The 24218-nt window shown below is 43.2% G+C and overlaps 2 protein-coding genes across 5 annotated transcripts in view; both read right to left on the bottom strand.

The window, feature by feature from the left end:
• Positions 1-825: 825 nt before the first annotated feature.
• ptgdsa (prostaglandin D2 synthase a) lies at positions 826-6931 on the bottom strand. Of its 4 annotated transcripts, none has more exons than XM_038970224.1 (7): positions 6725-6931; positions 2858-3000; positions 2626-2702; positions 2299-2409; positions 1469-1582; positions 1322-1347; positions 826-1230 (listed from the first exon to the last, which is right to left on the bottom strand). In XM_038970224.1, exons 1-6 carry the CDS (start codon positions 6818-6820, stop codon positions 1322-1324), a joined length of 567 nt encoding a protein of 188 aa, XP_038826152.1. In that variant the 5' UTR covers positions 6821-6931; the 3' UTR covers positions 826-1230. The 4 variants fall into 4 exon arrangements, with proteins under 4 accessions (XP_038826152.1, XP_038826151.1, XP_038826155.1 ...); XM_038970223.1 differs by having other exon boundaries at positions 826-1205; XM_038970227.1 differs by having other exon boundaries at positions 1481-1582; positions 6725-6930.
• A 9081-nt stretch (positions 6932-16012) lies between these two features.
• slc27a4 (solute carrier family 27 member 4) overlaps positions 16013-24218 on the bottom strand; it is a 29343-nt gene continuing 21137 nt past the window's right edge. Inside the window, exons 9-13 of the mRNA XM_038970528.1 lie at positions 24047-24173; positions 23575-23712; positions 23042-23206; positions 20455-20601; positions 16013-20163 (exon numbers count right to left, since the gene is read on the bottom strand). Coding sequence (XP_038826456.1) covers positions 20006-20163; positions 20455-20601; positions 23042-23206; positions 23575-23712; positions 24047-24173 — 735 coding nt within the window. The 3' untranslated portion in view covers positions 16013-20005. The remainder of the gene's footprint in view (positions 20164-20454; positions 20602-23041; positions 23207-23574; positions 23713-24046; positions 24174-24218) is intronic.

Raw genomic sequence — 24218 nt, 5'->3', positions numbered from 1 at the left:
TCTGACTGTTTGTCCCTTTTTCTGAAACATTGGACATCAAAGTGGAATTTAACAGGGGGGGGAAATCATTACATTTCAGCGCCACAGAGTTGTAGCATGTATAGCGAAATCAATTATTGCTCAAGGACTGAACCCTGTGGGACCCCGTAGTTACCTTAGTGTTCTGAAAGTTCTTCATCACAAAAACATGTAACCTGTTATGTATGTGGTATGAACATGAGTTGCTCAGATAAACATATGGAACTAAACCCACATAAACACACCTACCATACCAACACACTCACACATACAGCCATGTACGCACAAACTCTCTCACACACACACACACACACACACACACACACACACACACACACACACACACACACACACACACACACACACACACACACACACACACACACACACACACACACACACACACACACACACACACACACACACACACACACACACTCCATGGGTAACAATATTGATTATTGGGTTCTGGATCCTGATTGGCCCGCTCTGATTGATCGATGTCCCAAGCAGCAGTAGAGCATGACAGAAATTTAAATCAGGGTCTACTCTGTGTTGAACAATGCTCTAAATATATGTCGCCCAAACTTGAAAGAGACTGAAGTTTCTTCTGTATCTATCTCACCTTCTCTCCAATTATATCTATCTCTCTCAGTATCTCCTTTTCAGTCAGAGTCTCTCTCCCCAATTTTACATTTGTCTGTCTCTCTCTCTCTTTAATCGCTCTAACACTCTTATGCGCTGAGGGCTGCGATCCAACAGGCAGGGAAAAAGACAAAGAGGTCACAGACACCACGTGGCACCATAGGCAGAGGAACACTAGCATTTATTCAGCCATAGCAGTGTTATACAAGACAATGATGTCCCTTGTTTATCGGATTCAGAAAGGAAAAACGAATTGAACAGTCCGTTGTACTGAGGGGACAAGAGACGGACAGACATCAGAGAGGACGTTGGTAATAAAATAAGACGGACTGTCTAAAAGCGCATCTGGCATTAGTCGTTATACTATTTCACCCTTGTGAGGTAAAGCGTGTTGAGGTTCTGCTGTTGCCCTGTGAAACGGTGTGGTGTAAAGGTGAAACCAATCCTGATGCTGTGCTCCGATGGAGAGACAAATGTCTAATAAGTGCTGGGAAACCGGTGCGGCGAAGCAAACCAATGAGTAATCACCATGTTGCTCGGATCTGACGGAGAGCACAAGAACAAAACCTGCAGTTTATTGAAATATCAAGAGTTCCGGTAATTGTAGTCAGTTGTCAACAACATAGATTGTCTGTAGAAAGGATGTCCAGTGACTCACCTAGCGTCCAGAAGGAGGGCAGTTCTCTGCAAAACAACAAAGAGCACGACAATGTTGTGTGACACACTGTCTGCTTTCAGTCGTACAGCTTAGAGACGAGAAATTTAGGGACTCTGGGTGTCTGTGAGTCTGTGCGTGTGTCCATACTTAGGCTACTACCTGCAGGTGGTGGGGTCAGAATGGCGTCCTTGGGAAATCCATGAGATGTGGCAAAGTCTCGAAATTTCTGAATCACTTCAGGCTTTACCTTCTGAGAACGGCCTGCAGGCAGACAGACGAATGGCAACGTTTAATGCAAGCTAACATGCATTTCAACAAATACAATGTACAGTCTCACTCCAGAATTAGACATTCCATGTTTCTCCAAGCGTCAAATTTTGAAGTTGCTCCAAATTTCGAGGTATAGGGTTAAGGTTTTGGATAAGGTTAAAACAGTATGTTTAGGCACTCATTCAGAATGGTTAAGGTAAGTGTTAAGGTTAAGGGTTAAGGTTTGGAATAGGAAACGTTTTGTAATAAATACGAGTGTCCACTACTGGGATTGAACACCTGACCTTCTGATCTGGAGTCATGAGATTACATCTATCTAAAGTTATGGGATTATGCTCGTTCACCACCCTGGTCCACAACGCCCTAGCAAAACCCAAGCCTACTTGATGGTAATAGCGCTCACTGTTGCCAAAAGTGGCCGGTTTTGAAGGCGTTTTCCCTAGACGTCCAATTTCGAATGTGCCTGATTTATGAGCATATTGCCCCATTCTAAGCCTATGTAACCGAGAAGGTTAGGTGAACCTTGCCCGCCGGTCTTTGCGATAAGCTAACAATAAGCTAACTTAAATGATCTTCAAACTTCACATAAAGACATACAAAAGAGTTCATCTGACACTGGGTAAGTAGGAAAAAAATGGTATTTTGGTGCATGAGAGACCCTGGTTTAAACCTGGTCAGTCATACCTCTACCTGAAGAGCAGACGTACCATAGAGGGCCACCTGTGTGTACTCTCTGTCCATCTTCTTGTGCTTCAGGACCAGTGCATATTCATTATAGTTGGTCTCCACTACTGTGATGTCCTTTACTTTGTTATGGCCTTGAAAAAACACAAATATATTCTCTCATTATTTTCAACAACAACAAAAAAGAACACTTTACAAGACCAATGCAATGATCACCGACTCCGTACAGCAGGGGTCCCCAACTACATTCAGCCATGGGCCGAGTTTGTCTGGATGGGATGGTCGGGGGGTATAATTACTGGTTTGTCATTGAGATGCACAGCATTAGTGCTGGCAGGCCGAGGACTCACGGGTGCTGAAATAGGTGAAGGCGCCAGGTATCGCTGTCTTCTCATACGTGTAAAGCTTACTGCGGCATCCTGATGATCTTCACACAAGCAAAAAAGAACATATGATATGAATGTGCATTCCCCTTTTAAGTACATGTTCAATGCCCTGACCAGGATGTCAATCCCGTAGTTATTTTTGCCAGAATGCCAATGTCCATTCTAGTGTTGTGTTTAATGATGTGTTCCTGCCCACCTCTGGGTCCACATGGTGAGGTTGACGTTGCCGTTGGTCTGGGGATTCAGGATGCCCATGGACACTCTCAGCTTGTCTCTGTATGGGGCAGTAAACCCTGGGGAGTCATACGCCAGGCCCACGCGGAACCACTTCCCTGCAAACTGAATACACAGAGAGAGAGAGTAGAAACCATCGAGAAACCTAGATATAGAGAAAAAATAGACCGACAGAAGGTAGAACGGGTACTATATAAGTAAGAAGTGAAGCCTGGGGAGTCATACGCCAGGCCCACACGGTACCACTTCCCTGCAAACTGAACACATAGACAGAGTCAAACCCACAAGTCAACCGACCAGAGTGGCTGTACCAGAGCCCTACCTAAGCCTGAGGAGTCATACACCAGGCCAACACGCAAGACAGTACTGTTTGTATTGCTTGCTGATTTTGTGATCAAGGGGTCCCTTACAAAAGAGACATGGGTCTCAATGGGACTTCCCTGCCTAAATACAGGTTCAACAGATTAAAAAAACACACAGATGGAGTCAAACCCACTGGAGTTGCTCTATCAGAGATACTCTATAAGAGTAACCCTACCCAGTCACACGGCATTTAGTGCAAACTGAACATAACATACAGACAGTAGGCTACACATGAGGAGTCAAACCTGTCTGAAGAATACGTGGATAGAATAGTATATGTACAGCAATAGTTGAACAGGATGTACTTGACTAGAATACAGTATATACATATGAAATGGGTAAAACAGTATGTAAACATTCTTAAAGTGACCCTTATTAAAGTGTTCCATGTCTATGTATATAGGCCAGCAGCAATTTGTCTCTTTTAACAGTGTGAACAACAGGAAGAGTTTCTAAGTCATTTACAGTACCAGTCAAAAGTTTGAACACACCTACTCATTCATGTTTTTTCTTTATTTTTACTATTTTCTACATTGTAGAATAATAGTGAAGACATCAAAACTATGAAATAACACATATGGAATCATAAGGTAACCAAAAAAGTGTTAAACAAATCAAAATATATTTGATATTTTAGAATCTTCAAAGTAGCCACCCTTTGCCTTCATGACAGCTTTGCACACTCTTGGCATTCTCTCAACCAGCTTCACCTGGAATGCTTTTCCAACTGTCTTGAAGGAGTTCCCACATATACTGAGCGCTTGTTAGCTGATTTTCCTTCACTCTGCGGTCCAGCTCATCCCAAACCCATCTCAATTGGGTTGAGGCTGGGTGATTGTGGAGGCCAGGTCATCTGATGCAGCACTCCATCACTCTCCTTCTTGGTCAAAAAGCCCTTACACATCCTGGAGGGGTGTTGGGTCATTGTCCTGTTGGAAAACAAATGATAGTCCCACTAAGCGCAAACCAGATGGGATGGTATATTGCTGCAGAATGCTGTGGTAGCCATGCTGGTTAAGTGTGCCTTGAATTCTAAATAAATCACAAACAGTGTCACAAGCAAACATCCCCACACCATCACACCTCCTCCTCCATGGTTCACGGTGGGAATCACACATGCAGAGATCATCCGTTTACCTACTCTGCGTCTCACAAGACACGGCGGTTGGAACCAAAAATGGCAAATTTGGACTCATCAGACCAGCAGACAGATTTCCACCGATCTAATGTCCATTGCTCGTGTTTCTTGGCCCAAGCAAGTCTCTTCTTATTATTGGTGTCCTTTAGTACTGATTTCTTTGCAGCAATTCGACCATGAAGGCCTGATTCACGCAGTCTCCTCTGAACAGTTGATTTTGAAATGTGTCTACTTGAACTCTGTGAAGCATTTATTTGGGCTGCAATTTCTGAGGCTGGTAACTCTAATGCACTTATTCTCTGCAGCAGAGGTAACTCTGGGTCTTCCATTCCTGTGGCGGTCCTCATGAGAGCCAGTTTCATCATAGTGCTTGAGGATTTTTGCGACTGCACTTGAAGAAACTTTCAAAGTTCTTGACATTTTCCAGATTGACTGACCTTCATGTTTTAAAGTAATGATGGACTGTTGTTTCACTTTGTTTATTTGAGCTGTTCTTGCCATTATATGGACTTGGTCTTTTACCAAATAAGGCTATCTCGGGTATACCACCCCTACCATGTCACAACACAACTGATTGGCTGAAATGCATTAAGAAGGAAAGAAATTCCACAAATTAACTTTTAACAAGGCACACCTGTTAATTGAAATGCATTCCAGGTGACTACCTCATGAAGCTGGTTGAGGGAATGCCAAGAGTGTGCAAAGCTGTCATCAAGGAAAAGGGTGGCTACTTTGATGAATCTCAGATATAACATATATTTTGATTTGTTTAACACTTTTTTGGTTACTACATTATTCCATATGTGTTAATATTTTAGTTTTGATGTCTTCACTATTATTCTACAATGTAGAAAAAAGTAAAAATAAAGAAAACCCCTTCAATGAGTAGGTGAGTCCAAACTTTTGACTGGTACTGTAGATAATTATCTCATAAGGAAGTTAGTTCTATATCTGTGTCTGTCCATGGACCATGGGCCGAGGGAACTTGGCGTGCATTGCTAGTCATTCTATCTGTTTTGCAACCCTGCTGTCTGCCTGACCTTTGACCCTAGCACTGTTTGCTTTGGGTTCAGCCTCAGCCTCTGTCCTAATGCGGTCCCGTCCCGACCACACGGATACAACGTTCCGTTCCCTATCAGACAGCCTATGAGTACTGAACATGTGGGGTCGGGGAACATGTCTATGACTTATTTAAATAATAGACTCACGGACTAGAGGTCCAGGTTAAAGAGAAACTGCCCCTAAAAACAACTTCTCATTTAGAAAACAGACTACGTAGCATTGATATGAGTCAAACATTTATTCCACTGTCAAAATTGAGTATAACGTGTAAATAGGATAATTTTGGTCATAAATTCAGTGTGGTCAAAAACAGTTTTGTGAGATTTGTGGTCGGGATTGAATCACAACATAAATGAAGTTTGGGTTTGTTTCAATCCTGCCCACAAGCCCACAGCTGGCAGCACACAAGTAATCATCAATTCGGAGTGCAGCTGCACACAACCCGATTGTAATGCCTGTGGAACAATATGTTAATAATCCAATAGCTCCAAATTTCAATGACTTAAAACCTCAAACCAATTATAAATTGTAGAAATTAATATACACATTTTGAAAGCATTTAATGAGAAAACTCAAAGCTGTGCATCATGAAAACATTGACACATTTATATTTTGTAATTTATTGACGGCCCCTAACAAGCCCCGTATATAGGCTATCCAAAGTCAAACCAATTTTGCCACGCTCGCACACCAGCCGCATGAAGCTAATCGGCTAAATAATAAGGAAAACTCTTCCCACCTGCGAACACATACGAGACACCACATCAAACCACACCCTGAAAGCAACTCATGTTTGAATTCAGTCATGACCGCTAGCATTTCTTAATTAACCAAATCTAAAACAGGAAGTGCAGTTGCCCTTTAAAGTTATGCGTCACCTAATGAAAAACCAATACAACAGTATGCCAAGAGGGTTTACTAATTCCCTCTAAAAATGTGCTTAATTATTTCCCACAAAGATTAGATTACCCAGCTAGTGTGATGTGAAATGTCTTGTGGAAGCAGAGCAGGCCCTTCACTGATGCACCCTGGGTAATTAAAGCAAGCAGTTGAAAGAAGGAAGCAGCATGGACTCTGATATTGCTCCTTCTGACATTGCTCCTTCTGATATTTCTTGTTTCTTTTTGTTGTCGTTGATTATTTGTTTATTAGTATTGTACTGTTAGATATTTACTGCACTGCTGGAGATAGAAGCACAAGTGTTTCACTGCACCTGCTTTAACATTGCAATAAATAAACTTTGATTTGATTTGAGTCTGGTCTCACCCTCTGCAGGTCGAAGTCTCTCTGAGGCTGCACGTCTCCATGGACACCCATCAAACACACCATCGCCGTGGCCATTGTCACAAAGGTGATCCACATGGTTGGTTGCAGAGGAAGAGAAGGAAGGAGAGAGAGGAGGAGAGAAAGACAAGTACCCTGTTCTGGAACCAAACTGAACTGTAAAAGAGTCAAAAGCTGGACTGGAGCTGGACTACAGTGGCAATGCCAATTTTTTTCCTCAAGTCCGCCCATTATTTGCCCAGCCAATCATTGATCAGAAGCTGAAGACAGTGCTCTGCTGCAGCAGGCAGAGAGGGAATGATGCAACGTTCACGTGCTAGTCGGAACTAGAAAATGCAGACATTTCAGACTTGCTAACCGGTTGTAGTTATAAACGTGTTGCGTTCAACCAGTTAGCAAGTTGGACATTTGTGAGTTTCCTAGTTCCCGACAAGCACGTGAATGCGGAATGATAGACAAGTTGGCTCCTGAAACCTTGTTGAGCATTCCTGAAGGACATTGAATTCCTGAATTCCTGACAGGACAGAGGAGTGCTTCAAATACCATCCTTCAAATACATCAGTTAAACTATTCAGACAGATAAAGGGGCATTTGTGCTTTTTTAAACAATTATTCAATTCACTGTTTGTTTTTTTACCAACCAAGAAGCCTTTGTTTTTGACCGAGTCATACACTGGGCAACACTGTCAGAAGAGCAACATGTCATTTTACAATATTAAAGAAAAACAAAAAAGACAACAGTTTAAAGGTCCAAAGCAGCCATGTTTATCTCAATATCAAATCATTTCTGGGTAACAATTAAGTATCACAAAGAAACAAAAGTAGCTTCTTAGCAAAGAGAAATTTCTCAAGCAAGAATTTAGCTAGGACTGTCTGGGGGTGGTCTGAGTGGGAATGAAAAAACTGAAAATTAGCTGCTATTGGCAGAGAGGTTTGGAACTCTCTTTTTATTGGTCTATTAACTAATTTACCACCTGGTACTGTCACCAGGCAGGCCAAAACTCCATCCCACCAAAACAGGCAGAAATTTCAGGCGGTCTTTTCAAACAGCTCTTACACTATCAGGGCATTATCAGAATTTTCACAATTTCACTGTATTATTCCAACCTCATAATGTAGATATATACCGTATATAACACACAGGACAATCACTTTTTTGACTGCACTGGGCCTTTAAATAATTTGTATTAATATTGATTAACCATTGCCAATGTTTTTGTATGCATGCTTTACAGCCAGACAGTACTACTTAAAGTGGCAAGAAAACTATTTGAACCCTTTGGAAATACCTGGATTTCTGCATTAATTGGTCATCAAATTTGATCTAATCTTCATCTAAGTCACAACAATAGACAAACACAGTCTGCTTAAACTAATAACACACAAACAATTATACGTTTTCATGTCTTTATTGAACACACCGTGTAAACATTTACAGTGTAGGGTGGAAAAGTATGTGAACCCTTGGATTTAATAACTGGTTGACCCTCCTTTGGCAGCAATAAACTCAACCAAATGTTTTCTGTAGTTGCGGATCAGACCTGCACAACGGTCAGGAGGAATTTTGAACCATTCATCTTTACAAAACTGTTTCAGTTAAGCAATATTCTTAGGATGTCTGGTGTGAACTGCTCTCTTGAGGTCATGTCACAGCATCTCAATCGGGTTGAGTTCAGGACTCTGACTGGGCCACTCCAGAAGGAGTATTTTCTACTGTTGAAGTCATTCTGTTGTTAATTTACTTCTGTGTTTTGGGTCGTTGTCTTGTTGCATCACCCAACTTCTGTTGAGCTTTAATTGGCGGACAGATAGCCTAACATTCTCCTGCAAAATGTCTTGATAAACTTGGGAATTCATTTTTCTGTCGATGACAACAAGCTGTCCAGGCCCTGAGGCAGCAAAGCAGCCCCAAAACATGATGCTCCCTCCACCATACTTTACAGTTGGTATGAGGTTTTGATGTTGGTGTGCTGTGCCTTTTTTTCTCCACACATAGTGTTGTGTATTCCTTCCAAACAACTCAACTTTAATCTGTCCACAGAATATTTTGCCAGAAGTTCTGTGGAACATCTAGGTGCTCTTTTGTGAACTTCAGACGTTTAGCAATGTTTTTTTTAATGTTTTTTTTCTTCTTCTGTGGTGTCCTCCCATGAACACCATTATTGTTTAGTGTTTTACGTATCGTAGAATCATCAACAGAGATGTTAGCATGTTCCAGAGATTTCTGTAAGTCTTTAGCTGACACTTTAGGATTCATCTTAACCTCATTGAGCATTCTTCACTGTGCTCTTGCAGTCATCTTTGCAGGACGGCCACTCCTGGGGAGAGCAGCAACAGGGCTGAACTTTCTCTATTTATAGACAATTTGTCTTACCGTGGACTGATGAACATCAAGGCTTTTAGAGATACTTTTGTAACCCATTCCAGCGTTATGCAAGTCAACAATTCTTAATCTTCGGTCTTCTGAGATCTCTTGTTCGAGGCATGGTTCACATCAGGCAATGCGTCTTGTGAATAGCAAACTCAAATTTTGTGACTGTTTTTTATAGGGCAAGGCAGCTCTAAATAACATCTCCAACCTCATTTAATTGATTGGACTCCAGGTTAGCTGACTCCTGACTCCAATTAGCTTTTGGAGAAGTCATTAGCCTAGGGGTTCACATACTTTTTCCAACCTACACTGTGAATGTTTAAAGTATGTATTCAATATAGACAAGAAAAATACAATAATTTGTGTGTTATTAGTTTAAGCACACTGTGTTTGTCTCTTGTTGTGACTAAGATGAAGATCAGATCAAATTTTATGACCAATTTATGCAGAAATCCAGGTAATTCCAAAGGGTTCACACACTTTTTCTTGCTACTGTAAGTCGTTTTTTGGAGTATCTGTACTTTACTTTACTATTTATATTTATGACAACTTTTACTTTTACTTCACTACATTCCTAAAGAAAATATTGTACTTTTTACTCCATACCTGACAACCCAAAGTACTCCTTACATTTTGAAGCAGAACAGGAAAATTGTTAAATTCAGGCACTTATCAAGAGAACACGTGGACATCCCTACTGCCTATGCTCTGAGGGACTCACTAAACACAAAAGCATCTTCTCAGTGTTGGAGTGTACCCCTGGCTATCCGTACACATTAAAAAGAAGAACATGGTGCCATCCGCTTTGCTTAAAATAAGGAATTTGAAATTACTCATACTTTTACTTTTACTTTTGATACTTAAGTATATTTAAAACCAAATACTTTTAGACTTTTACTCAAGTAGCATTTTACTGGGTGACTTTCACTTTTACTTGAGTAACTTTCTATTAAGGTATCTATACTTTTACTTAAGTGTGACAATTGGGTAGTTTTTTCACCACTGCTTCTCTGCCACACCACCTTCTCTGCCATTGCTTAATGTTGTTCCTAAATGCCACAACAGAAATGAAAAACAGAAGACAAATAATCTAATCAAATGTTATTTGTTACATGCTTCAAAGAGTGACTTGTGAAAGTATTCACCCCCATGGCATTTTTCCTGTTTTGCTGCCTTACAACCTGGAATTAAAATGTATTTTTCTGGGGTTTGTATAATTTGATTTACACAACATGCCTACCACTTTGAAGATGCAAAACATTTTTTATTGTGAAACAAACAAGAAATGAGACAAAAAAACAGAAAACTTGAGCATGTATAACTATTCCATCCCCCAAAGTCAATACTTTGTTGAGACAACTTTTGCAGCAATTACAGCTGCAAATCTCTTGGAGTATGTCTCTATAAGCTTGGCACATATAGCCACTGGGATTTTTGCCCATTCTTCAAGGCAAAACTGCTCCAGCTCCTTCAAGTTGGATGGATTCCGCTGGTCTACTGCAATCTTTAAGTCATACCACAGATTCTCAATTGGATTGAGGTCTGGGCTTTGACTAGGCCATTCCAAGACATTTAAATGTTTCCCCTTATACCACTCGAGTGTTGCTTTAGCAGTATGCGTAGGGTCATTGTCCTGCTGGAAGGTGAACCTCCATCCCAGTCTCAAATCTCTGGAAGACTGAAACAGGTTTCCCTCAAGAATTTCCCTGTATTTAGCGCCATACATCATTCCTTCAATTCTGACCAGTTTCCCAGACCCTACCAATGAAAAACATCACCACAGAATGATGCTGCCACCACCATGCTTCACTGTGGGGATGCTGTTCTCGGGGTGATGAGAGGTGTTGGGTTTGCACCAGACAGCGTTTTCCTTGATGGCCAAAAAGCTCAATTTTAGTCTCATCTGACCAGAGTACCTTCTTCCATATGTTTGGGCAGTCTCCCAAAAATGCCTTTTGGCGAACACCAAACGCTTTGGCTTATTTTTTTCTTTAAGCTATGACTTTTTTTCTGGTCACTCGTCCGTAAATACCAGCTCTGTGGAGTGTATGGCTTAAAGTGGTCCTATGGACAGATACTCCAATCTCCACTGTGGAGCTTTGCAGCTCCTTCAGGGTTATCTTTGGTCTCTTTGTTGCCTCTGATTAATGCCCTCCTTACCTGGTCCGTGAGTTTTGGTGTGCGGCCCTCTCTTGGCAGGTTTGTTGTGGTGCCATATTCTTTCCATTTTTTAATAATGGATTTAATGGCGCTCCGTGGGATGTTCAAAATTTCTGATATATTTTTTTACCCAACGCTGATCTGTACTTCTCCACAACTTTGTCACTGACCTGTTTGGAGAGCTCCTTGGTCTTCATGGTGCCGCTTGCTTGGTGGTGCCCCTTGCTTAGTGGTGTTGCAGACTCTGGGGCCTTTCAGAACATGTGACAGATGATGTGACACTTAGATTGCACACAGGTGGACTATTTAACAAATGATGTGACTTCTGAAGGTAATAGGTTGCACCAGATCTTATTTAGGGGCTTCATAGCAAAGGGGGTAAATACATATGCAAGCACCACTTTTCCATTTTTTTATTTTTTGAAACAAGTTTTTTTCATTACACTTCACCAATTTGGACTATTTTGTGTATGTCCATGACATGAAATCCAAATAAAAATCAATTTAAATTACAGGTTGTAATGCAACAAAATAGGAAAAACGCCAAGGAGGATGAATACTTGTGCAAGGCACTGTAAACAACAGGTGTAGACTAACAGTGAAATGTTTATTTACAGGTCCTTTTCCAACAATGCAGAGTTAAAAAAGTAAAATAGAAACAGTGACACGAGGAATAAATGCACAGAAAATAACTAATAACAAAAACAAGTTTAAAAAAACACAGCTCTAGACAGGGAGTACCAGTACCGAGTCGATGTGCAGAGGTACTAGGTATTTGAGGTAGCTATGTACATATAGGTAAAGTAACTAGACAACAGGATAGATAGACTGAGCAGTAGCAGCAGCGTATGTGGTGAGTTTGAAGGTGTGTGTGTGTGGCATCAGTGTGAATGTGAGCGCATGTTATATGTGTGGGGCGTATGCAGTGTGTCTGTGTGTGTGTGTTGGTGTGTTAGTGTAAGTCCAGTACCAGTCAAAAGTTTGAACACACCTACTCATTCAAGGGTTATTCTTTATTTTAACTATTTTCTACATTGTAGAATAATAGTGAAGATGTCAGAACTATGAAATAACCCACGTGGAACCATGTAGTAACCAAAAAAGTGTTAAACAAATCAAAATATATTTTATATTTGAGATTCTTCAAAGTAGCCACCCTTTGCCTTGGTGACAGTTTTGCACATTCTTGGCATTCTCTCAACCAGCTTCACCTGGGATACTTTTCCAACAGTCTTAAAAGAGTTCCCATATACAGAACCAGTCAAAAGACTGGACACACCTACTCATTCTACAATGTAGAAAATAGTAAAAATAAAGAAAAACCCTTGAATGAGTAAGTTTGTCCAATCTTTTGACTGGCGCTGTATGTGTGGGTGTGTGGGTAGAGTCCAGTGTGTGTAAATAGAGTCAGTGCAAAAAAGGGTAAATGCAGGTACTCTGGGTAGCCATTTGACTAGCTATTTAACGGTCTTGTTTAGCAGTCTTGTGGCTTGTTCAGGGTCCTGTTGGTTCCAGACTTGGTGCACTGGTACCGCTTGCCATGTGGTAGCAGAGAGAACAGTCAATGGCTTGGGTGGCTGCAGTCTTTGACAATCTTTTGTGCTTTCCTCTGACACCTGGCATAGAGAGAGGTCCTGAATGGCAGGGAGCCCGACCCCAGTGATGTACTGGGCCGTACTCACCACCCTCTGTAGCGCCTTGCAATCGAGTGGTTTCCGTTTTCGTACCAAGCGATGATGCAAACAGTCTTGATGGTCTCAATAATGCAGCTGTATAGGTTTTTGAGGATCTGAGGGCCCATGCCAAATCTTTTCAGCCCCCTCAGGGGGAAGAGGAGCTACCGTGCCATCTTCACAACTGTGTGGGTGTGTGGTGGACCATGTTAATTCCTTGGTGATGTGGACACAGAGGAACTTGAAGCTCTCGACCCGCTCCACTACAGCCCCATCGATGTGGATGGGGGGCGTGCTCGCCCCTCCATTTCCTGTAGCCCACGACCAGCTCCTTTGTCTTGCTGACGTTGAGGGAGAGGTTGTTGTCCTGGCAACACACTGCCAGGTCTCTGAACTCCTCCCTGTAGGCTGCCTCATCATCGTTGGTATTCAGTCCTACCACCGTTGTGTCGTCAGCTAACTTGATAATGATAAATAAAAAGTGCATCATGTGGCTAGGTCGGTGAGAAGAAGAAGGGGTTATTATTAACTTATACCATGGCATTGTTGAATACTCGTTTCTGATTGGCTTGAAGGGCGTTCTAGAGCATGCATTATTTCCCTATAACGCACAGTATATTTGCACAGTAGAATTCAATGGCTATAGTTCTTGCATGTTCTATGTTTGAGCTGCATTTGAAAGCAAAAGTCAAATTGAAAACATTATTGGCATTGTTGAATTTGATTTTCATAATAGTAAGCTAGTAAGCTAGGCCTGATGGTTTGGTTAGACTAGCAAGTCTGTTTGTTTGGTTACTGTCACTAGCTACTTCAGTGGATGTTGAACACACTTCTACCTGCAAATGAACACATTCCTAGCTGTACATTTGTTAAATTATAGCCATGGTATAAAAGGGACAATCAGCTCGGGGCTCTATGTGTGCCTTGGAAAATAAAGCAACTCCGTGGAAGGTCAGTTCCACTCCGAAAGTGTGTCGTGGAACACACCTTCCACGTCGTTCCTTATTTTCCAGAGAACGCATAGCCCCTCGTTGATTATCCCTTCCTAAACTGGAGCGATCCTTTCTGAGACCAGAGAGATACAGAATTATGCCCCAATCAATCATCAGATAGGAGAGGGATGTTGTGCTCTCTCCACACACACAACACACATTACCCCACAATAGGTTTAGATGTCTGTCGCAGTTCTCTTGAGACATAGAGAGAAACTCAATTGCATACTCCTCGCGTCCACTCTCCTCGCCTCCTTCTCAAAACCCATTGGATGAGAAAGCCAGAGGTCCCGCCCCTCTGACCTTCTCCTCCAATGGGTTTTGAGAATGAGGCGAGTAGAGAGGATGCGAGGAGTACGCAATTGAGATTCTCCCAGAAATCACATAGCATATTCATTGCAGGTTTCTAGTTCTACATTCTACTTCCTCTTCTCAGTAGCATCGGGGTTTCATGATTGGCTCATGCATACCATATAACATGGTATAGAGCATTATTTCCTGGCTATTTGAGACTCGTCACTTCATTGAGCATACGCTGAGGACAGTGCTCAGCTGCAGCAGGTAGAGAGGGAACGATAGACAAGTTGGTTCCTGAATCCTTGTGGAACATTCCTGAAGGACATGGAATTGCTGAAAATTCTTTATTACAATTCTGAGAGGAGAACAAAGAAGACCCAGCTTCAAATACAGCAGTCGTAGGATTCAGACAGATAAAGGGGCATTTGTGCTTTTTTAAACAATTATTAAATTCACTGTTTGTCTTTTTACCAACCAAGAAGCCTTTGTTTTTGACTGAGTCATACACTGGGCAACACTGTCAGAAGAGCAACATGTCATTTTACAATATTAAATAAAATAAAAAAAGACAATTTAAATCCTATTTATTAATATGGATTCACCATTGCCAATATGTTTGTATGCATGATTTATAGCCAGCTAGTCTTTTATAGGCAAGAGGACATCAGCATCCTCACTACCCCATGATAGGTTTCGGTGTTTGATGCAGTTTTTTTGACAGATCAAGGGCTAGTACATTGAGAAAACAAGAAATATCGAAATATGGTTAACTGCATACTTGGAGTGTGTCTGAAGTGGATGGATCAATAGCGACGGGTGTAACATCAGTGGATGGATCAACAGCGACGGGTGTAACATCAGTGGATGGATCAATAGCGACGGGTGTAACATCAGTGGATGGATCAATAGCGACGGGTGTAACATCAGTGGATGGATCAATAGCGACGGGTGTAACATCAGTGGATGGATCAATAGCGACGGGTGTAACATCAGTGGATGGATCAATAGCGACGGGTGTAACATCAGTGGATGGATCAATAGCGACGGGTGTAACATCAGTGGATGGATCAATAGAGACGGGTGTAACATCAGTGGATGGATCAATAGCGATGGGTGTAACATCAGTGGATGGATCAATAGCGACGGGTGTAACATCAGTGGATGGATCAATAGCGACGGGTGTAACATCAGTGGATGGATCAACAGCGACGGGTGTAACAGCAGCACTCCATTATTGGTTCGACCGGCCATAGCCAGGTGTACCGCCGGTCAGCTTACATTGCAGGTTAAGAGAACTAACGTAGCAGGATAGGATAATGAGGTTAAGGTTCGGAAAAGGGTTAGGGTGAGCTAAAATGCGTAGCAGGTTAGGAGAATTACCGTGACATGTTAGGAGAATTAACGTGTCAGGTTAGGAGAATGAGATTAAGGTTAGGAAACGGATTAGGCTTAGCTAAAATGCTACAGTTGTCCACAATCGAGTCGTGGTGAGGCCAAATCAGCCCCGCAAAACAGTATTGAGTGGCAACAAACCTGCCCAATTAGCTGATTCGCTTTCCATATACCCACTTCTGTTGATCCTCCCACGTCTGTTTACACGCCCATTTTCAGACACACTCCGTCTATGCAGTTACCCATGACTCCAAAAATCACCTAACATATTCAATGCAGGCTTCTAGTTCTACATCCTACTTCCTGTTTGTCAGTATCATCGGGTCTCATGATTGGCTCAAGCATACCATACAACTGATATGAACCAATCATAAAAAAAGCAAAGTATAGAGCATTATTTATTTACCATTTGAGACTCGTCACTTCAACACAATATACAACCAAGGTAAACAAAGTAAGTTTCCATTCATCAATCTGTTTAATTCATTATCCATCATCCCAGTAACCCAGTACTATAGAAGAGCAATACATTGATATTTCAACAATATATTTTATAAATAAATCAGACATTCTTTGATACAGTTTGTTAGTAGGACATAATAATAATGTTTACTCCTATGGAATGAGGGTTCACTGGTATGGTAGGCAGCAGCCAGGATGATTTTGCTGGGAAACAGCGCCTCCCTCTGGTTAAAGACCTGACCAACACCCTGTCCCTCTCGCACATTACAATACCTCCCATTGGTTTGTGACACATTTGCCCTGTCCAGAAACAACTCCTAGCCTCTTACTGCTTAGTGAGTAAGTTCTACATAACTTCCCTAGGAGCTAGGGAGTTGTTGCTGGACATCACCAAACAGAGTAAACTGATCACCTCAGAGTCTGTGACACTCACACTGTTGTGTGAGTGTCACAGACTCTCTGAGGTTATCAGGTTATCAGTATGTCTCTCTATTCAGTGTCACAGGAATAAGATAGCAGTACTAAAGACAACACTGAAATTGGGATGTGTGGGTACTAGATAGGCCTATTCTCTGTACATGCGTGCCCACAAGGCTTTAGAAATAGTGGCATCAAAGTTACAGTGCAAAGCAACAGTATTGATGTAATGGCTTGTAAAGTAAGCACGTGGGCATTATTCATACTAATCTCAAGTTTCCACATATTTTATTCTGCTGGGGACAGAGTAGTCTTGCTCGCCAGACTCAGGGAACTCTGCACAGTTGTGAGACGAGACCGCTTTCTTTTTGGGGTTTTAGGCTGGGTTTCTCTACATCACTTTGTGACATCTGCTGATGTAAAAAGGGCTTTGTAAATACATTTGATTGATTGATTGACTGGGGACAGATTGACAAGAGACATATTGGAATGGAATGTAGTTCTGGTGGAATGTAGGACTAAACCTGTATCTTAAGCAGTTGTACTGTAGCGATCCAAACAATACACTCTGATATTGCCATACTCTCCTTCGACTTTCATCTGTGTGTGTGTGTCACATTGTGACCAATGCAGGACAGGTATGAAAAGAGAGGGCCTCCGCACAGCAGACTGTATAGAAGGGCTGGAGTTTGGCGCCCTCCAGTGGTCAGGGGCTGTCATAGGTTTGGGTGCTGGTCAACGGTCTAACAGGCAGACAAACTCGTGGAGCCCCTTCACTCACTTCCAGAATCCTGATACATTAAAGCTTTGATTTTACACAGAGAAAATAACAAACAAACAAACGCAACGCATAGCTCTGACACAGTCAATGCACATTCAAATAAGGAATAATTCATACTTAAAAAATGTATAATTTAAATTCCCCAAAAAAGGAAGTGGGAAACACATCTGGTTGCAGACAGGAGGTGCATCTCAATAGTAAAATAGATCCCGCTCCTTGTCTCCTCTCCTTTAACACAACAACACAACAGGTTAGGTGAAAGCAATACGACTATGGCTGTTTTTCACTTGTCTCCACTCCTTTCATATCAGTGCAGATGAAGGAAAGAAGACAAGGGAGGAAACCACTTCAGACTATTGCCCAATGCCCATCCAGATTCTTCTGGGGCTGCCCAGTCATGCGCCACCTTGTGGTCATACTATCCTATGGCACCCCAGGATCAAAAACATCAAAGCAGCATTCTCATATATAACCCCCCAAAATGTATATATTCCTCTTTTTAACATAATTATTGGTCTAATTGTTTCCTTCTTCGAACATTTTTCCTCTAAACATTGTGAGCAACAAAACGATCATCACTAATAATAAATACACAAAATGATGGATAGAGCTGGAGAGCAATGTCATCACTTCCTCTTCCTCATCATCCCGGTGTGCACGTGTAAGACGACAGAGACACGCCAGACAGGAGACAAAGGGGAGGAACCTGGGATAGATAGCAAACTACACTACCCATGATCCTCAGCTTGGTAGGAGAGTCATTCTCCCCTGGCCTCCACCATCGACTTCACACAGACAGGATATTTGGCTTGCCAAACAGGCTCCTGATTTGTTTGCTTGTTTCGAGAGGACATGGAGACAGAGCGTACACTGACACTCGTCGGAGTGGAGACAGTACTAGTGCGTTATGTGCTCTGAGAAAAATAACAGCGTGACAGAAAATGTCTAGCCATAAGAGAAGCAAGGATCAAAACAGAAGTGTCTGGGTGGGATGAGAGTGTGAGGTACTTAGTGGGAGACGTGCCTAACGGGAGTGGGGGGGTGGGAATAACATGACGGAGAGTTGAATGAATAAGTAAGGATAGAGATTGAGGGAATAGGGTGCTACGGGAGAGTAGGGAGAGAGACTGAGGGGAGAGACTATGGGACAGAAGGGAGTAAGGGGTGAAGGAGTAGGGTGTTATGGGACAGGGCCTGTGAATCTGAGTTGGTAAACTCACAGTGAAGGCACAGTGCTCTGTTTGTGTGGATCATTCCATGCTGCGAAGAAGATGAAACAAGAATGAAGAAGAACAAACGACGATGACGAAGAGAATGATCTTTACCCTTTCCTCTCAACTCTTTTCGATCGTTTGGTTTGCTGCACCAGAGTCTGAGAGAGTGTTGAATTCCTTCTGCAGCACCAGAATGTTACACTGCTCATATTAAATCCTCAACAACACCTCTACAGAGACAGACAGAAGTCGGTGCTTTTCAATTCAGCTCTCTCTTTGTCCGGCTTTAAAATATCCACTATGCCATACCATTTAGGCCCAACCTGCACAATACTGACAGAAACCCTCCCCATCTTATCAGAACATTCAGAAACAGAATCTTCTACCCCAGAATCAGAACCTTTCAGAATCAGAATCTTCTATCCCAGATTCAGAACTTTCAGAATCATGTTTGAAACTGTGAGAGTTATGTGTTCCAGCGGCTGGTGGTTGGTTGAAGAAGGAGAGGAGGGGGGGGGGGGGGGGGGGTCAGGAGAAAGCCGAGCGCAATCGTGGCCATAGCATAACATGGTTAGCATTTTGAGTAGCATTTTATTAGGAACTTGATGTTAAACATCATAGTTTATTTTGAAATACGTAAAGACTACTCTACAAATTAAATATATTTGGTGTAATGCAGACATATTTCAATATTATAGAGAGCTTCTTCTCAGATCACCTTATGGCTGGCTGAGTATTGATCTGCCAATGCTGGATCCCAGTTTCAACCACATGTGAATCTCCCTCCACTGACATACAGTACAGCAAGCCTAGAGGCTGTATGTCTAACATGGATGGGCAGACCCCACACCACTAAAACCAATCTGTCATTTTGTGTCACAACAGAAGCCACTGGTCACTGACTGGGCATGGTGCAGGCCGGGCCTCAGATGGAGTGACCTCATCAACATTAGACAGACAAACCGACAGACCAATAGGAGTGTTTCCTTTGTTCAATTCACGTTCCTTCATTGTGCCATGTTCATGTTCCTCTAACTAGGTATTTTTTTAGATTTGGAGTAAGTTATTATGTTTTTGCATTCTGGAGACATGCCACATGCCCCTCTCAGCGAACAAGTTCCGTCCTTCCAGCGAGCGCTCCTCTTGGTCCAGGTCAGGTGAAGCTCTGGGGTAGGGGGGGTGAAGGGTCGGAGGAAGTGCCTCAGGGGTCAAAGGGCAAAGGTCGCTCTAGGTGTATCATGGGATATGGTGTCAGATTGGCTTGTCATGTGTTCCAGATGAGACCCAGCTGCCCCTTTCTGGTTGCTGAGGTAACGAGGGGCGTGGGCTTAGAGAGAGCAGAGAGGGGGGTTGTGGGAGTTAGAGTTTTTCTGGGGGGAGGGAGAGTGACTTCAGGTATAGGGGTGTTTCTGTGTGTGGGGGGGGGGGTGGATAGGGGTGGTTTAGGGATATTGGCTGGGGGGGGGGGGGGGGGGGCAAAGAGTGACCAGATCAGATCTCACATTTACAGTTTCTGCTTCCCTGAGATGATGCTGCTGTAGAGCTCCTGGTGCAGCTCCACATAGCGCCCCCTGCTGGGGTCAAGGAAGTACAGTTTGTTTGACGTCATGCTTGGGTCAAAGCCCTCCCGCCGCATCTCTGTCTTCTGGAACTTATAGGTGCCTGGAGGAGGAGAGTGAGGGAGAAGAGGAGAGGTGGTAGAGCGGTAGAGAGGTGAATTAGAGACCAGTGGATGCTGCAGAGGGGAGGACGGCTCATCTCATGAAGTGTGCACTCGTTCACTACTTCCCACAAATCTAAAAGCATTGGATTGCTGGAGGCATGGGCTAGTGGGAGTTTCCACCACATTTCTTATACCAGTAAATTCATTTCAAAGCAGTAAAGGGAAGTGAACAAATGCACACTTTGGGAGGAAGGAGAGATCCTTGGGACACAGCTCCAGACTGAACCCACCTGTCTTGTTGACCTCGTTGAGGAAGCGTAGGAAGACGGGCCGTGCGTATGGCGGCAGGGCTTTCTCCAGATCCTTCCCAAACTTTTCCAGGTCTGTAGACCTCTCTGGATCTGCTACGGCAGCCATCCCAGCCTTCCCCTCGGCTCCTGAGACAACATAAAACCCAATAGCTTTTATTTTTTTATGGTACGGCCATTTAATTAACCTTGATTTAACCAGGAAAGACCACTGAGGTTATACAACTCTTTTGAAAGGGCGACCTGTACATACAATTAGTGAACGATCAAGTCATTCACATCTGTTGTAACAACCAAGAGACAGCTGGAATTGCCTTGGAGGAAAACATGCTTTAGTGATGACATCATGGGTCAAACATTCCAAACCCTGTCTGCTGCTGCTCAGTGCTCACCACATTACCGCCAGTAGGCTACATGGTCGGTCGGCAAAACTCACTCAAGCAGACAGACGTGACTAACAACATCCTTGAAAGCGCAAAGCAAAGCACACGCCCTTGACATGCCCTTGGCACGCCATTGGCAGTCACAGCACTGTAGTTCCTCCTCTCCGCCCATCACCAGAAGCGGGGAGAGTTTCACACGACGACTCAGTCCGACGCCACTCGCAGAACAGCAAAGTGCTTCATTTGACACATTTTGTTTGGTCACATACAGAAGAAACATCGACTGGCTGTGTGGCTGGGTTGTCCACAGAAAGCAGAAAAGTGCCAGGGTAGCTACGAACCTTTCTGTGGGGAAACGATAATGCTCAAGAGATGGGGGGAGGGCAAGGGTTTTATGCAGTTGTTTGACGGGTTTTGATAACATGGATGTATGTCCCCACTGCTGAAAAAAAGAGCTGTGTTGACCTAGGGTGGTCTAGCATCCTTAGGTCATATATATAGTAGCAGGCTCAAGGGGGGGGGGGGATTTCCACGTCACCCAGTTCAATAGCCAAACACGCACAGGATGCACAACCAGAATACAAAATGGGGAATTTATTAGGGAGATTTGCATACTGTGGGAAAGGGGGGGGGGGGATTCAGCGACCAGTTCAAAGTCCACAATTCATTCTAGTTGTCCGTTCCATTCTCCAGGGGTAATCCTAAATCTCAGGTCCTCAGCCAAACTGGTTCGGTACACAGTGGGGGGGTAATCAGACAGTCCAGGTCACAAAGGTAATATAGATCGCACGCCTCTTCCTGTTTGTGCAGCCCGCTTCCTCTTTTATCACCAAGCACTCCACGGCTTAATGATCCACAGGCTTGCCTCGTTGGGGCAGGAAGTCCATATAAGGCTATACATTCCCCTCTCTCCCTGCCGCCTGCCACAGTATATATACCGTTTGGTTCTGAAAATATGAAATATACTTATTCATGTCACTGAGGGAGAGAGGGGAATGTATAATGTTTACATTCTGTCCGGATGTGTCATTGTTAGCTATCAGGGATCCTATGGGAGAAGAGACACAGTCTGGTACGAGTCAACATGACAGCTGTGAGTTGGGGAGGAGTGAGCACTTTGGGGCAGAGGTCAGGTCAAATGAAGTGAGGAAGAACAGATCTCACTAAGGTTCTGTCTCGCAACAGAGATGCATTGGCTGTTCAGATGTGTAGGAGACTCAGCCAAGGAGAAAGGGTTAAATACCAGCACTTGTGTGATTATGTATTTTGTCTTATGCAGCTGTATCGACCCAATGTGTGAATAAACTTGGTTTGAGCTTTATTAATAAGCATCCGTGAGTTTTAATAGGTTAATTTAGAACCTAACAATACTGAACAAAAATATAAATGCAACATGTAAAGTGTTGGTCCCATGTTTCATGAGCTGAAATAAAAGATCCTAGGAATGTTCCATACGCACAAAAAGCTTATTTCGCTCCAATTTTGTGCACAAATTTGTTTACATCCCTGTTAGTGAGCATTTTATCCTTTGTCAAGATAATCCATCGACCTGACAGGTGTGGCATATCAAGAAGCTGGTTAAACAGCATGATCATTATACAGGTGCACCTGTGTATAATAAAAGGCCACTAAAATGTGCCGTTTTGTCACACAACACAGTGCCACAGACGTCTCAAGTTTTAAGAGATCGTGCAATTGGCATGCTGACTGCAGGAATGTCCACCAGAGCTGTTTCCAGATAATGTCATGTTAATTTCTCTACCATAAGCTGACTCCAACGTCGTTTTACAGAATTTGGCAGTAGGTCCAACCAGCCTAACAACCGTAGAGCACGTGTAACCACACTAGGCCAGAACCTCAACATCCGGCTTCTTCATCTGCGGGATCGTCAGAGAGGGGTGGGTGGGTGCTGAGGAGTATTTGTGTCTGTAATAAAGCCCTTTTGTGGGGAAAAACTCATTCTGATTGGCTGGGCCTGGCTCTACAGTGGGTGGGTCTGACTCCCAAGTGCGTGGTCCTATGCCCTCCCAGGCCCACCCATGGCTGTGCCACTGCCCAGTCATGTGAAATCCATAGATTAGGGCTTAATGAATTTTTTTCAATTGACTGATTTCCTTAGAAATTGTTGCATGTTAGGTTTATATTTTTGTTCAGTATATATATATATAAGATCTGTGCTACTGTACCTGGGACCCCGACTCCGTAGACCACCACGTCCTTCATGTCCAATAGACGACTCAAGGTCCCCTCCACTTCCGTGGTCGACACGTTCTCTCCCTTCCAGCGGAACGTGTCCCCAGTACGGTCCTTAAAGTACATGTAACCATACTGGTCCATGATGAGGACATCGCCTGGAGGGAGACAGGGGTAATAAGCATAAGAATGTGTGTGTGTGTGTGTGTGTGCATGCATGCGTTTGTAAAGTACAAGTAACCATACTGGTCCATGATGCCTCAACACCAGAATGTGTGTGTGTGTGCATGCATGCGTTTGTAAAGTACAAGTAACCATACTGGTCCATGATGCCTCAACACCAGAATGTGTGTGTGTGTGAGAGAGAGCGAGAGAGAGCGAGAGAGTGCGAGAGAGAGAGAGAGAGAGAGAGACGTAGATAAAAAAAGGGGAAAGTGAGAAAGAGGGAGAAAAGGAGATAGAGAGCAAGAAACTGATTGATTGATAGAGACAGGGGGATCTATGATAAAGTTTAGTAGCCTTTTACCTGACAGATAGGCACTGTCTCCCTTCTTGAAGACGTTGTTAGCGATCTTCTTGGTGGTGGCTCCTTCGTTCACGTAGCCATCAAACCTTCTCAGGGGATCATTCTGAATTATCCTGCCCACCAACTGGCCGGGCTCACCTAGACAGACAGAGACAGAGACAGAGACAGAGACAGAGAGAGTCTATTACATAAAGCAACAGGCCTGGCCAACTCAAACTACTGCAAACATAGCAAATACAACATTTTTGTCACATCGACCTTTTGTGCAACCTTGCTGCTTTTGTTAACAAATGTTTACTTAACCAAGTAAACACAGTGTGCGGTTGTCCATTCCACCAGTTTGCTTTGGGTTTCGCTTCTCCTAATGTACATCGGTGAACTAAAACGTGACTTTAGGTGGGCAAAACTAAATATTCAAGCACTGTAAAACAGGTATAAATAGGTATAGAATGGGTATCGGGCGGTGACATACCAGGCTTGCATGGGATGCAGACTCCATCGGGCCCTCTAATGAGCTCCATAGTCTCTTCGTCCACCTTCACCAGTCTGATGGGGTAGATGAAGGGGAGGATCTGGCTGTTGAACCCGCACGCTCCCGTCTGGTGGATAGATAACATTACTACAACATTACCACAAACAACTAC

The sequence above is a fragment of the Salvelinus namaycush genome, chromosome 31 (assembly GCF_016432855.1).
Source record: "Salvelinus namaycush isolate Seneca chromosome 31, SaNama_1.0, whole genome shotgun sequence".
Taxonomy (NCBI): domain Eukaryota; kingdom Metazoa; phylum Chordata; class Actinopteri; order Salmoniformes; family Salmonidae; genus Salvelinus; species Salvelinus namaycush.
Note: the sequence above shows the minus strand (reverse complement) of the source record. Positions and strands in the feature narration are given on the sequence as shown.

What these genes read in the sequence shown, in the direction of transcription:
- ptgdsa (XM_038970224.1), bottom strand. Translation starts at nt 6,820, where the DNA reads ATGTGGATCACCTTTGTGACAATGGCCACGGCGATGGTGTGTTTGATG. An exon ending in CACACAGGTGGCCCTCTATG is followed by an intron (nt 1,583 to 2,298) that starts GTACGTCTGCTC and finishes GTCTGCCTGCAG; the next exon opens with GCCGTTCTCAGAAGGTAAAG. An exon ending in ACCTGCAGGTAGTAGCCTAA is followed by an intron (nt 1,348 to 1,468) that starts GTATGGACACAC and finishes GTTGTTTTGCAG; the next exon opens with AGAACTGCCCTCCTTCTGGA.